The following is a 16,198-nucleotide window of genomic DNA, read 5'->3' on the forward strand; positions in this document are numbered from 1 at the left end:
TCTTGCCACCGTTTTAGTATTAGAAGTTATGTTTGTATTAATATTATTCTGTGTATGTTGCATACATTTCTAAGGATGATTATTTTGATACTGTTGGTTAGTTTAATCTACTTCACTGTGTCATATTCTCTAAAATAAAATGTATATTTTTAGTTCCATATTTATTTTAAAAAGTCAGAAACATCTCCACTGTGTCCCGCTGAAGTGGGTGACTTATTGGTCCTCCGAAGGCTATTTCAGTTCTCTTCATGGACTTTGGAGAATGCAACATTCAAAGACTGAGTGCTCGCCTTCTGAGGTTGCATTCTTAGAAGGTCGTAGCCTTCGAATTTGGACATAGCTACATATTTTTTTTTGAGGGGGGGGGCATTTTGGCTTCAAAATGAGCCAAAGGTGTTAAATAAACAACACCAGCTGACTTGTCATATATTAAGTACTCTGAAGACACGTACTCCTCTACTTTCATGTTGTGGATATCGCTGTTGTAATTTAAAGGCAACGCTTTATTGTAAAAATCTGCATTTGAAGAAAGCAAGACATTGGAGGGTGAGTAAATCTTCATTTTTGGGTGAACCATACCAAAAAAAGGCTGCCAAGCCAATTTACAGAAGAGACGCAACGGCACTTTCAGAGAAGTGGGATCGGTTTCTGCAGCGAAGGTATCGTTCGATAACTTAGCATTCAGACAGCGGTGACATGGTTTGAGTGAGAGACATGCATTGATATCCTGTGCTTTATTAGGTCTTGGCTGAAGTCCACAGGCAGCTGCGCTCAGACACACAGAGAGAGATCCTTCAAGACTCTCTCTACACCACAGACACTATGAGACTCATTCAGGGCTACAGCTTATTATGCCATTCATGAAGCTACCACAGACACAAGCTCACGGACGATTAAAGCAAAGTCGTAAGTCAGCCCAGCATCAAGTTGTAAAGTTGAATGACGAAAAAGCACTATAAGAGAGTTAAAGAGTAACTATGGTCCAATTTTTACGTTTTTACATTTCCTTTGGTGTTTAAGTGTGTATTAGTACATGTAAACAATAGTTACAAACCCCAAAGTAAATGATGACGCAAGTTATCGCTTCCAACGCAAATCTCTTTTCTTGGATTACAACAAACACACAGATTGTAGGCAACAGTTTACTTCCTGGTGACGTAGACACGACCACATCATCATAATTTCTCCAGATTTGACTCATAGCCTGTAAATTAACTCCTGTCAGCATTGATTATGAGCGAATCTTTCAAACATGGTAAGGGGCATAATTTGCCGGCTGACGTCAGAGGTATTCAAGCCAATCACAACGTACAGATTAGCTGGCCAATTAGGGACAAAGAGCTTTCAGATCAAGTAGTCTTTGACAAAATCAACGCGTTTGAGGAAGGCAGGATATCTGGGGCTACAAAAATATAAAATGTGGAAAATAATGTGTTTCATATTTAATTTCATTGCACATTCCAATCCGAACCCTTACTTTCTTATCTTTAGAAGAATGTAGTTGTTATGCAACACATGCAAATATTGTGAATATATTCCTGGAGCACTCAAGCTTCAAAAAGAATGTGGGAAACTGTACGGATTCGGAACGTCAGGAGATGATGAGTAAATTTAATGAAAAAAAGCCACTTCCACTCTTCACAACAAACCATTTCAACAGAACTTAAATTACACACTCCTTAACAAATTACCACCCAATATTAGTGTGTACAGTCTTTTGAAGTGAAAACATGCTGCGTTCGCGAGCATGGGTGGTCTACAGAATGCCCTCTATTTTGCCGAAAACATCCACCATTTAAACCTACACAAAGGCTTGGACATGTCACAACAAAAGACTTTTCACAGCCAACACAAAACGCCTGCACAGAGCATGACGGCTCCACAAACGCGAATGTCCACGGGGCTCTAACGTGACATCAAAGCAAGTTGACAGGAGACGGCGTGATATCAATGTCTGGTGGTGTTATTGCTTAAAGCAGGATAACTGGACACCATCAGATTTATATACGCTATACGCTGACCTGATGTAGCACCCAAGCACATCTGACAAGCCAAACGGAGGGAGGACAGATCTGTAGGATCTCTTTCTCAATCAAGACCCACCCAGTATTCTGTTGGGAGATTAAATGTAGACAGATTGTGCATTACTGCTTGGAAAGCCCCGGTAGGCTTCTTTTAATGCATTCAGTTGTGTGATGGTCATGTGACCACAAACATAATGCAGTCATGTGACCCATTCATCAAGAAGGGAGATGGGTAAGCTCATAAGGAATAGACACGCTTCTCTCTCCACATTTGATTTTGGACACCAATCTAAGTTTTATGCTAAATATGGTATAGTATTTTAAAAATATGATTCATTTTGACTGCTTATAAGCACATATAGATATTGCATAGAGTCAAATGCTTAATTTCTTATTTTTTAATGTTATGCCAGGTACACACCACAGCTAAATTCGGTTTTCACTTCACCTTTAAACATGCTTATGTAACTGCGTTTTAAATTTTGATGTGACAGCAACTTAAAGTTTGTTTAAATTGTGCTAGCCTGTCAGGAAACCTGTACATGAAGTTCATTTCCTTCATCCATTCATCTCCATTACAAGCTTAACTGATAAAAGAATCTAAACCTGCCCAAACAACACGATAGCTGTACAATCCCCTTTCCTGGTTTGACAGCATAAAAGTAAGGCAATACCCTAAAGGTAAAATAAAAATTTGAATCATAACCTACTTATGTAATAAAATATCCATGTTATGCTAACACTGATGGGTATCATCTGAAATTACTTCAGGGTAAATAATGCAATATTCAACCTCATCACATGTCAAAGTTTTATATATATTATACTGCGAGTTCATTTGCATGGTGTACTCCTAAACATAAGAATAACAGATCACATCTGCGATAAAAATGAATGGGGCTAAAAAAAAGTTTGCTGATGACAGACTAAAATACACTCATTTATCTATTGACTTTGCGGTTGAAACATGCAAAACGATCCACTACGTTTTTGTTTCCTTGGGCGGTGTAATGTACAGTATTTGCAAACCATATGAAGTGTCAGTGCCAGGAGAGCATGACTAGCATCAATAATTAACCAAGAAAACTTGATTGTCAAGGGACATTGATCTCAATCCTAGCAATGACATCAGCTCCTTCCTTGTGTACAGTTTTGGTGTACAGCGTTCCTGTAGCTCAGCAGCTCGTAGAGCTTTGAGTTAGCAGCACAAAAAGTTGTGGGTCAAACCCCAGGGCAAACCTATACTAGGGATGCACCGAGGAAAAGGAGAATTCTTGTTCGGGAAAACCCCAAAAAATGTTCTTTCCAATTTTCTCACCATTGCACAAGTTTCATTTCCAAAAAAAGTCATTTTTACTATAATTATTTCAAATGATTTAACAATTAATTTCTTTTTACATTCCAGCAGACATTATAGGGCCTTTTACACCTGGTCACTCCTCTGATCAGATAGATATCGAACTTGTTAAAACCGCTCCACATAATTGAGTCTTGGCTAAATGGATATTAATCCGATCTTCTATTCTCGCACAAAATGCATATAACCTATTTATTACTATGCCTTACAAAACTTGCAACAATGCTTTTATATAGCACTCCATGTTCAGTGCCTGTATGCACAGTCAGGTACAAGCAAAGGGAGAGAGATGGCAGCAAGATTGACAGAGGAAAAAGCGCTCAACAAAGAGCTTGTCTAATCAAAAGTTTTTCTTAATAAACATTTTATTTCTCGTTTAATATAAGTGTTTTTATTACATACTGCTGACACTCTTCATCGTTCTATGACAAGATGAAGAGCTAAAGTCTCAACTAATAGACGCAAACTAATATTATGTCGGAGTCCGCTGCTTGTTTAGCAAGTATACATGCTGCACAGTGTTTGTACGTATATATGTTGGAGCTTTCTCTGAATTTTCAGCGCAATTGATGAAATAGGATCGCGCAACTTTCACGCTTTCAAAACGAAACTACGGAGAACACCCGCAGTAGTTTTATCAATGAAAGGCTATAAATAGCGCTGTTCACCGTATGTTCACGCCAGAAGTAAAAAAAAAAGACGTAAAACTTGTGTTTAATACCTCAGATAGATAAATGGGCGGAGAGAAGGCGGTCGCGTGTGGCTGTTCGAACACATTCAACCACATTTGCGTTCCACAACTCCAAAGCGATCCGATCGAAAGTGGTTTCGACTACCTCTGGATGTGGTTGCAAGTGGTCAAAAGTGGACGAGCTCAAAACGTTTTGAACACCGTTTACTAGGGGTGGCATGGTTCATGAAATAAATCCGAACCGTTCGGTTCGCTTGTCTCGGTTCGGAGCGCGTGCGTGTCGTACGGTTCAACGGTTCATGGCATGCGCAATGTATGTAGCCTCGTGCCCTGTATGTGACCTCAGATAGCGTGTTCCCCTTTCGCGAATAGCGCGAAAGAAGAGGTGACTGGTGTGGAGAGTGAGTGCTGCCGGTCATGACTCATCTTACGTGTAGAAATGGCAAGAGGGAGAGAAAAAGAAGTCTGTCCGCAGTTGGAGGATGCGCCAGCGTCGTTTAAGTTTGGTGTGTGGAAACATTTTTTATTTCATGTTCACCTATGATGACAATGGAAATAAAACAATAGATACAGCCACACGCGACAGCCTTCTCTCCGACCATTTATCTAATCTGAGGTAATGAACACGTCTTTTCGTATTCAGCGCTATTTTTAGCCTTTCGTTGATAAAACGAAAGCGGCTGATTTCCGCGTAGTTTCATTTTGCTAGCGTGTGAAAGTTCCGCGATCTTATTTCATAAACTGCCCCTTAAAGTAACAGTTAATCAGGACAGAAATGGTCAAAAGTGGACAAAAGAGACGGATTTAAATATTACAGGTGTAAACGTTATGTTTCTCTCTCGTTCACATATTCTCTCTGCAGTATTTAAGCAGCCTCTCAGTGATAAATCTTAAAGCTACACTGAAGTTGGCATTTTGATAAATGCAAGTTATCTTTGTGTGCTAAAAATGCACACAAAGTTAATGTAGATGGCAATACACATTCTCTTTTTTGCCAAATAAATGAAAAGCATGTTGAAATCATCAATGTCTTCCCTCTCGCTGTGTCAAAATCTCACCTGGCTTTCCTCAGGGATGTTCCCAATAATGTGCTTAAAGTCAAATTCAGTGCATGATTACATGATATAACTTTTTTTAATACTGTATCCTAAATTATGTATAATTAATACATTAATAAGATAATAAATTTCTGGAGTGTTAAAAAAATAACAACAAGAACCTTACTGAACGGAGAACCGTGACCATAGAACCGTGATACGAACCGAACCGAGGGTTTTGTGAACCGTGCCACCCCTACCATTTACACCTGGCATTAACGTCATCCACTTGTGACCCGATCGACGAAAACGCATGTTAATGCCAAGTGTAAACAGCCTCTAACAATTAATCAAACTGCGTAATGAGTGCTCCTTATAATGCATAACAAAATATTTCTGGCAAAAATATACCAGTAGTGTTTTGGGTTAACAAAGGTAAACAAATGGAATCACTTGCATGAATTCGTCTGGGGTGGCAACAACAAGCTTAATGGCATCGATGAGGAATAACACGGCACCTTCAAAAATCACTTAGTTGGGAAAAGCATAGAACACAGTTGACTCAGCAACAGGATGCTGCAAATTTCCTACAGTTCATGACAGGAAACTGAATCGACATAAATCTCTCAAAACACTCAACAAAAAACATGATAGAGATGTTTAGACTCTCCAAACCCCAGAATGGAGAAAGGGGAAAAGGCATTGAAAGACGTGAACGAAAAACAGAGAAAGCTTGGTGGACATAAACATCGATTCAGTCCAGAATGGTTATATATCTCCATCAAAGCTGAAGAAGAACAGAGTATGGGAAACCATTAAGCAAACGGTTGCTTCATTGATTCAGAGCTCTAACTTGCTGACAGACAGAAGATGGCAACCGGCTCTTTGTCACTTATACAGTCAATAGAGTTCACTGTAGATGAAGCCTAACCTGAATAATCTGCAAAACATCACTTACATGGATCAAACCAAAGACTCAAATGACCTTTATGTCATTTCTGCCTACAGTGCATAAACCAGCATTTTACAGTGTATAGATACTTCATGTGTTACCAAAAATAAACTTGTTGAGAAAAACGTAAGCGGTCTTTGGCCTTAAAATAATTACAATAAGGATTTGCTTCTCAACAAGCTGCATGGTTTGAAGTTTGAAGCATCATTCATGACTATATGTTCAGCAACAGAATTGCACAAAGGAATGTCCTGCGTGCATTGGTGGATTCCAGTGTGAATCTCCTGCGTGTATTAATGAGTTATTGTGTGAAGGTCTCATGTGCATTTGTGAATTGCATTGCACAAGTGTAGGATTTTGTGTGCATTTGTGGGAGGTTTTAATATGGTTTTCACTCCATATTAGAATTAAGTGTTTGCCTTAGCAAGTGTGGCTAATGAATCAGGTTGCAAATCATATTTTTAAAGGGCCAAAAAATACCTCCTGTAAGCTTCCCAATGTGGAAAAATGCAGCTAAAAACATGCATCCAAAGTAGCAGAAACGTAGACCACGGCCCAAGAATATGCCAAATCCACAGAGTGCTTTTATTTTAACAGCCAGAGGAAGGAGAACATATCTAAACTGGAATGCACGCTTGCTGTACAACACACTGCAATGCTGAGCCTTCTGAGGAAGGGAGGGAGAGAGACAGAAAGAGAGAGAAATGGGAGACAGCTGCATAGAAATCAGCAAAACATGCCACATAAACTTGGACATGCCAGAATTAAAAAGTAGCATGAAAAAAGTATTGCAAAAAGTCCTCTGATAAAAAGGCCTTTGCAAGTATAGGATGCAGCTCATGAAACACTGATGAGATCACATTTTAAGCATGATCTTATAAAACTACAAGCCCACACAAATTTAAAGTAGTCTTGCCTGAGGCAGTTTATCAATAGTTTAGTTCTTACAGGTGCAAACAAATAACATCTAGCTCGGATTAGCAGGGAGATCCCAGAAATATCCTTAGGGTAAATTTCCCTCTCATAGACTTTGAAAAAAGCCGTATGAATAGATGTATCTGTATTCCAACTGGTTGAGCTTCTATCTATCCATTTATGGTTGTATTGATTAATCACGATACACGCTAGTAATAATGACTGTCTGATATGTATTCGGAATCGCAATGGCGATATTATGCACAGCTCTTTTATGTACTACGGCTCTTTGATCAGTAGAAAGTAGTTATTAATCTAAAATCACTGTGAGTTTTACTCGTTTATAACATGCATTTGAAAAAGCAGCACTCGTCGAACATAATCATTATACATATTCTTTATTATGATGAAAATACCTGAAACGTTTTAAAGGTGACATAGAATGATTGAACAGGGTATTTATCATTGTTCTGTGATGTGACATGTAGACAAAAATTTTTTGTTTGGGTCTGTAATGCCTTAGAAGCTTCCTAAAAACCTCTCTCAGATAGCTCTATTAGGGTGGGGGATTTTAAACAAGTGGTTTTGCACCTATTTGGCTCCCCCACTGGCTTAACTTGCAATCTCATTACTGATTGGCTGACTTTGCTGCCACTCAAAAAATGTAGCCAATTATTTTAAAGTGGAGGGGCAGTGAGATGCCTGTGATGTCATAAGCATCAGTTTTTCAGATTGGGCCGTTTTCTGGCTGTCATTTCTAAAAAGAGGAATTTCTATGAGACTGAGATGTTTAGCATGTCTAGCACTTTTTGTATGTTCGTGAATGCGGGTAGACTACCATTATTCAACAAAGACAAGGTAAAAATGGTTTTTCATTCTCTGTCCCCTCTGAAGAACAGAAATATAAATATGCTTATAGGTATTTCCTTAGAGCCCATATTGTTCGCTTCACATTTTTAAATTTTCTTTGGTGTGTAAGTGTGTATTAGTACATGTTAACGATATGCAAAAGGTACATAAACCCCAAGTAAACGATGACGCGAGTTATCGTCTCCAACATAAATTTCTTTTCTTGGACTACAATAATCACATGGATTGTAGGCAACAGTTAACTTCCTGGGATTGGTGACGTTGACAAGACCGACATTATCATAATTCCTCCGCTTCGGACTTACAGCCTGCAAGTTAACTCCTGTTAGCATTGCATTGTGACAGAATCTTTCAAACATGGTAAGGAGCGTCACATTTATGACTGATGTCTAGGGATGGGTACCGAAACCCGGTTCTAAACTTGCCCCGGGGCTAAATTATTAAAGACCGTAGTATCAGTAAGATCTGACGCTATCGGTTCTGCTTTCGGTCCTGGAGAAAAAGATAAAAATAAATGTTCTATGTATTCTTGAATAATTATGTTTTCATAATTACACATTTTGTGCACATTTTGTCTCACCAAACATTTCTAATTTGAGATAATATTAAGATGTTTGTCTGTGAGATCTGCGAGATCTCTCATGCGCGCCGCGGAGGCTGTCTGTCACACACACACAACGACGAGCGCGACGCATGCATACGCATAACAGCACGAAAACTCCCGCTTAATAACAAGACTGACAATGGCGGATAGAGCAAAACGTGCGGTTATACTTTACTAGAGTTGATGCAGACAACGCTCGTTGTCATACAGGTAAGTGCAACAAGATGTTTGCATGTAAGGGCGGAAACACAAGCAATCTGTCAAAGCATCTTTTAAAAGTGCATTACGTGCAGACAGAAACTGTGTCCCAATTCAAGGGCTGCGACCTTCTAAGCATACGACCTTAAAAGGTGAGCACTCGGTCTGTCAAGGTGGCAGCCTGAGAAGTCCGCGAAGAGAACTGAAATGAGACGGTCTAATCCTCGGAGGACCCATAATTTGCGTCACCTGCTGCACGCGCCCACCGCGGCTGTCAGGCATGTACTGTATGCTAACATCATGTTGAATCAACGTTGTTCACGTCATTTAAAATAAATGTACAATATCCCTAATTGATTACCTTACGTTGAAATTCTGTTGACTTCTTTTGGGAGAAATGACGTTATGCATTCAACATATTTTCTACTTGTTTTAAAATCCCAAATAAAGAAAATTCAGTATGTAAACATTTATTTGGCTAAATGCACAGCACTTCAAGTTAGTTTACAAAATAGCCTACAGATAAATATCCTATTTAAAGTATTTTTTCTGCAGCTTTCACACTGGTGCATTAACAAATAGATGTATATTATTTAGAAATTATATCCAAAAATGTATTTGTAATAATGAAATGCAGACACATAATTAACTTAATCATGTGAACATAGGTTCATGATCAAATGTTAACATTGGCCAAAGTACCGATAAGAATACCGTTAAAGTACCGGACCGTTAAGCAGTATCAGTAAGAGTAGTAATACCGTTAAAATCTTAACGATACCCATCCCTACTGATGTCAGAGGTATTCAGGCCAATCACAAGGTACAGATTAAGCTGGCCAATCAGGGAGCTTTTTAAATAAGTGTGTTTCAAGAAGAATTGTATTATACCAAATACACAAAATATTTTCAATGAAATAGGTGCTTTTTAAGCTCCGTGTGTACTGAAATAAAACCATAGGCTAACCCTACATTACAATTTTGATCATTTTAGTGCATTTTCTATATACACTATATAGTATAAGAAAATCTGCCATTCAACCAGCTAAACAGAAATAAACAGAAATTCTGAATCAATTGAACCGAATTTCCCACTAAACTTTTTGCCATATTTAGACCAAATGACATAAAAAAAAAAAACGAAGCAGTTTGTTGGGAGTACAAAACTCTGGCGGTGATAAGAGTCGTGTTTGGACTCCTAAATTTCCCCTGATCCACAATGCTGTTAATGGAAGAGTCACTATCAGTTAAAATCTCGTGCTTAATCAGCTCCCGACATTTTCTGATTTACAGAGTAACTTCCTGTTAGCTGTTTACATTTCGAATAGCTGGCGACCTACAAGAATGCAGGAAGCTTCGGCTGGTCAGCAGGGTTCATCAAGGACAAGACGATTCGCCGTCTTAAATATACAGCAAGTCTTCTGGGATCGGGAATGGCGATCTAGAACCGGACAACTCCCCATTCTCCTTGTGCAAAAACTTGCGAAACTGATCCTGGACAGCCGAATGCCCCCCGACCGTTTCATGCCCTAAAAACCTGTCATCACTCAGAAAGCTGTATGTAGGGCATCGTCGTAACCTCTCCCTCGCAACAGTATTTGGGCTGCAGGTTGCATAATATTTGATGACTTTATTTCACGAATTTAGGAAATTAAACACAAAGGGGGGGATCCAGATGACGCCTAAAAGCCGCACTGGTCATCATTCACAAACAGCATGGCAGCAATTCAACTCTCTTACAGTGACTGTCATTCGATACCCCACATGCTACATTCGTCCCACAATCCAACACAGGTACACACACGTGCGCACTGAAATAAACCACACGCATGACTTATAGTGGATCCCTGCTGAAGTCATCTGACACCACACATTAACGTAGAGGGGGTGAATTTGTTGCATTAAGAGGGTGACATTTTGCGCCCTTTGTAACCACACAGTGGGATTGGATGAGCTGATTCACGAGTGCTCGAAGGTACCAGATACACTCAATGCTCTCCATGGTGAACCTCTATCTAAATCTCATCTCTTTTAGCAGATGCACAACAGAGCAGGTTCAGATACCGTATTGGTGCATGCAGCTCAGAAACCAGGCCTAAAATTGAGCAGATATTCATGTCATACAACATGAAAAGCAATCAAGAAGAGAGCACTTTAATCTACCATTTCAACAAACAACTGATCCGATTTCCACCATTGCAATTTCATGTCCTAAAACATTTCGCAATAACCAGAAAGACACATCAGCTCAGACGTAATGTACATGTAAACGACAGTATTTTTCAAACTAGGTGCTTATAAACCTTGTTGTGTCTAGATGCCATATAAAGTTGAATAGATTGATAAATATTCCATGCATTTGCCACAATCCTTATTGTTCATGAGTTAAAAACTACACACTGAAGCAACATCTATCACACTTTTTACCAAACATCGCCGGAAAAGCCCTGGAGTTATAGGAAATAAAGCTACCCAATAAAAAGCATAATGACTTCCAATTTAATTCAGGTACAAAGTTTGCTATTAGCTGAGAGGAGTCATGTGTCTCAGAAGCGTGAAGAGAAGTATGTGCATGCTATTTGGTCTAGTGGGCAGACTCTAGGAAGTGTCCATCAAATTGCCGAACTGACTCATATGAATGTGGGCCCAGAATAAGATTATACAAAACATGCTTACTCAGCACTCAAGGGCGACCAAAATGACTTTAAGTCATGGAAAAAAACAATGGAAGGCTTGGTAGCTGGCCACTTATTAAACCAGACAACTATTAATATGAAGTTCAAGGTGTTGCAAATAAAAAGACAACCAGTTATGGGATTCTGGCAAGCATTTCTCAAATGACATGTTGAGTAGACTCTGTATTTATATTAACAGGCTATTATTTGAGACTTTTGTATTATTAGACATAACAGCAGGGTCTGAAAAAACATAAAAGCTTAAAAACAGACTTAGAAGCGTACTAATAGTAACAATTTCTCAGATCACACTGAATTTAGTACAAAATATTATTGGTGCAGTTTCCCAGACATGGAATTAATCCAGGACTGGGTCTCAGTTATATATAAGTTTTTTTTTTTTTACAAACAAACCTTACAAAAACGATACTGGTGTGCATCTTGAGACAAAACAATGGCAGTGATTTATGTTAAGATATGGCAGTACAAAGTGATTTGAAATTAAGACAGTTTAAACATGATTTTAGTCTAGGACTAGGATTAGCCCTGCCAGGGAAATCGCCCTTATTAACTATTAAATCAATTAATATCAATTCTTGACTTTCCTTGGCTTTGTCGTCATCTATAAAAATGCAAGTTTAATCACCAGATTTTCCATTTAAATGGAACAGCATTGCAAACTTTCTTTTTGTTTTTTAACCAAAATGTTTTCCCGAACTAAAACATGAAGCACAATGGAAACAATTGGAGGACTTTTTGCCGCCAGCTGGTCATTTCGGGGATAAGGGTAGTTCAAGAGGAATGTTCTCCCTACCCCGGAAACCCAGCCCAAATCAAAGGGGCTGGGGCTGCAGACTAAGCCATATCTAATGTTCAAATCAAACAGAAGGAGAAATGAGACATGTTGCTATTTCTGTCCTAAAGGAAACTCATAGAATGCACCGATGTCCTGAAATACGTACAAAACCTTGTCACACTCTCTCCACGCCACCAGACCCGAGGAATCATGTGTGTACCGAACTCCTGAATCAATTCTACGATGTTCAGGTTGACATCAAGAACTTCTTATTCTCACATTACTGTACATGTACTGACTATAAGCCTTTGGTCAACCTCCCCTACGTTTAACTCCGTTCTGTCCTTAAACAGTCCGTCCCCACACATGCCAATCTGCATTGTCAAGACCAAGCTAAATATAGTTCCTCCCAAAGGAAATTAGTATTGCAGGGTGGTAGTGAATACAAAATGCTATACGCAAACAAGCACCATGGGGTCAAAGGCCCTTGATGTGGTGGAGCCTCCGGTTTTGATTTTACTTAAATGATGGCGCCACGTTCACCAACACACAGACACCCGAACCAAATTTCAAGCCCACACAAACAAATCCAAGTTGTTAAACACATCCGCAATAAACAATGAGATTAAAACTCAAATGCCTGACTACAAAAATGTGCGAAACAGAAAGTGAACTAATGCCACATGCAGTTTGTAATTCAGACACGATGACCAAAAATGCTCCACGTCTCATCACATTAAAACTTTTACACTAGTTATTCTCCGAGATCTGATACAGACAAGACGGCTCCAAATGAAGCAAGCTTTCTCCGGGAGAATTGAGCGAAACACCCCGAGAACGGCCAGAGACGAAGAACTTCAAACAACCTGAGAGCTGACCACCTGATTTCATCATACTCATAATAACAAGCAATATATATTTACAATGTGGACAGATAGGTTTAAGAAGTTAAATGGCTGTAACAAAAACACTGTTGTCTAGAAACACTTGCCATTAAATAAAAAAGTACACACTTAATTCTTATAATGACTTCCTCAATTGAGTTTGCACTGCAGTCAGCTTCCCACACCTTTCAACCAATAAACAGCCACAATCTGTATGACTCCCAATCAACTGGATAATTATTTTTTTAACTATTATACTAACTGGAATGTTTTTTTTTTTTTGCAGGTAACTTTAGAATAGTGAATTAGTACTACCCGAGGGAGACATAACTGAAAAACTTTCATGAACATCAAAAAATATTCGTGACCGGAAGTAAACTGACTGAGGTAATAGGCATTTATGATGACAATTTAAAAGCTGTAAATAGCTATATTAAAATTCCCTGATATTTTATCTTATGGCAAAGTGAATCTTTTACAATCAACCATAACCTAACCAAATATGGTAAAACACTGTTTGGGGAACACCGTGTAACTGTTTTTAATAACACAAGTGGAAAGATTGCAAGTATTATTCACAATTATTCAATGTCTAGCGTTACTAGAGCTAAATAGTAAGTGAAATACTGACAACTCTATGAAGTCTTCATGATAACTTCCTCATCTCAACTCTAGCCAGATTTTTGAATGAATAGACATAACCAGCACCCTCTAACCACAACTGTTCTGATTTAACAGCAGATGGACTCGTTTAATAATGCGGTTAATTATTAGCTAGGTGGTTAAATCATTAAATGGACCGCACTGTAATCCAGATTGCTCATAGCATGTTGCTTTCGAAATTTAAAACATGTAACGACAACAATAACAAAGTAATAGAATAAATGTAAAGGCTGAAGGAAGCTAAATAACACAAACACAACTGAACGTAAATGCTTTTGCAGGCCTCGAGCCCCGAACCTCTCGTTCCCTGGGCGACGGGTGAGTGACTGACGTAACTTACAAACGCGCGTCCGATCTCGACATCGTAACGGATCTCGTGACACTTACAATCCAAATGCTTCTTCTTTGGCCCCATGATTTCGTGCGTGGTCGCCTTGCACACCGTTTTGGACACGGCGGAACCGGTAACGATGTGTTGCGCCGCGGTAATCCTGTCCGTTATGCTCTGTCCAGACATCCTCGCGGTTTTAAATGAACAGAAAAGGGGAAAACAAAAAAAGAGGGGGGAAATCTGATCGGGATATTAAATCCAATAGCAATGCTGGCAGTCCCCGGGATGTGCACTATTCCGCCACCTGACTGAGAGTAAAAAGGAAAGAAAGAGAAGAAATTAGATGGGTGATATAATAGTAAATTGACCAAATTAAGTTTGCGGTGGATAAAGTCAGTATATACATACCAAACGTTTCCTCTTCTATTAAAAACGTCCAGTCTTTCTTAACCCCTCTGTCACGCACTCTCCCTCTCCCACCGTCTCTCTTTCTCGCTCTCTTTCTGTCTAACTCCCCCTTTCCTTTTCTCGGATCTCGCCTCCCCCTGCTGGGTTTAAAAGGACTGGAGGTTTGCAGGAAAATGGCGGGTCTGTTTCCTCTTTTTAGAGGATCCTCCCAAGGTTTATATGGATGCTTTATTGTGGGTGCAAAAGGACCCCATGTTGGCTCTATCCCTCAACACGGGCGTTTGGTTTGTACTGAAAGGAAACGCGAAGATTCGGCGGTTGATCCAAAATGGCGGCTCAAGCTAAACAGTTGCTGTATATATCTACTGAGCCACTGTAACAGGTGACAAATCATGTGACGATATTCGGTTTCACACTCGTGTGGTATCGCAACTATAATAGAAAATAGTTTACTCATGTTTATAAAAAAATATATACTTTTGGAATTCAAACGAATTTCTTTCGTACCTTTTTTTAAATTAAATTTATCTGTTTTTTTCTACTTTGGAGACTGTATACAATTTCCATGGATACACATTTGAAACCAATTAAATTAAATGCATATAAAAATTGAAGTTAATCTGAACAATAATCATATTATCGACTGGTGTTTAAAATACTTTGACAAAGTTATTAAGATTTATTGTAAAACGATTGAATGTCTTGCAGTTATACAGATGGACACTTGAACTTTTAAGATCATATCACTTTCATAACATACAAACATATTGACTTGTTAAAAATATTATATATTAAAAAATTAAATAATATAATGACGAGTAAAATATAAGTAATATATTCTATATTCTGTACACACATAATGACAGAGTAAATTGCAGCTCAAATAAATACGTGCAATACATACGTATGGCATGCCAGATTTGAAAGAAAGTTAACTTAAATGACCTAAAAAAAATAAGTACAATTACTGTTTAAAGAAAAAGCTTACCCAAACATGAAACTTGTTTCATATTTTACAAGAGTTTACATCTTCTGATGAACTATTCCTAAATGTCCTTAAATGCCTGGAAAGGGAGACACCTAGTGAAAAAAATATGCAATCACAGAAAGCAGTAACTTCTGAATTTTGAACTCTGAACTCAATGAAGCTTAAGGTGTATCATTAAATACCTAGTACACAGTCTTTGATTATTATTTTTTTTTTATTTAAGTTTATTTGAATAGGGACAAGTATGTTACATAAGCTCATGTTACTACAACATTTTAGCCAAAGCTAATTCTCAATGTCAGTGGGTCAAGTGTTAAACGTGTAACATGTAATTTGTAAACCACAAGTAATCAGACCCTGAACCTGTGCACAAGAAAATAGCTATAATCAATTTTGGTCTAAAAAAATGAAAAATAAAAATCAAACTTATATTTTATATAAAACATTTACATAACTGTCCATCCTTGTTCAACAGTTGTCGTGTTTTTTTTTCTTCATTTTGTTAGTTCTCTTTTTAACTGATTCTTAACAAGGAGTGTATATTGATATTCATTTATGCTTTAATAGCATATTTGATATGTTTAATGTCTAAAGCATCCCCAAATAAGGTTCAGTGGTGCAATTAGATGGAATTAAAGCTGAGGAATTTCAAAGAAAATACAGCCAAAGAGAGAACCATAAAGGGTATCAGAGTTTAAAGGCCAAGAATATGACCCACTAAAGCACAATGCCAAGCAGTGATCAATTTCAGGAAGAACCATTGTCTGTATTTAATGGTCTGAGCAGATTCACCTGTATCAACATGA

General features: G+C 38.4%; 1 protein-coding gene across 15 annotated transcripts in view; it reads right to left on the reverse strand.

The window, feature by feature from the left end:
- The window catches only part of picalma (phosphatidylinositol binding clathrin assembly protein a), a 47,079-nt gene extending 32,425 nt beyond the window's left edge, over positions 1–14,654 (reverse strand). For 3 of the 15 annotated variants that reach the window (XM_065258851.2, XM_065258834.2, XM_065258860.2), the window contains exons 1-2: positions 14,405–14,649; positions 14,053–14,304 (exon numbers count right to left, since the gene is read on the reverse strand). In XM_065258851.2, coding sequence (XP_065114923.1) covers positions 14,053–14,182 — 130 coding nt within the window. In that variant the 5' untranslated portion in view covers positions 14,183–14,304; positions 14,405–14,649. Of the gene's footprint in view, positions 1–14,052; positions 14,305–14,404 lie in introns of all 15 variants that reach the window. The other 12 variants (XM_065258897.2, XM_065258888.2, XM_065258882.2 and 9 more) reach the window with 7 other exon arrangements.
- Between the last annotated feature and the right edge of the window lie 1,544 nt (positions 14,655–16,198).

The sequence above is a fragment of the Paramisgurnus dabryanus genome, chromosome 10 (genome assembly GCF_030506205.2).
Source record: "Paramisgurnus dabryanus chromosome 10, PD_genome_1.1, whole genome shotgun sequence".
Lineage (NCBI taxonomy): Eukaryota > Metazoa > Chordata > Actinopteri > Cypriniformes > Cobitidae > Paramisgurnus > Paramisgurnus dabryanus.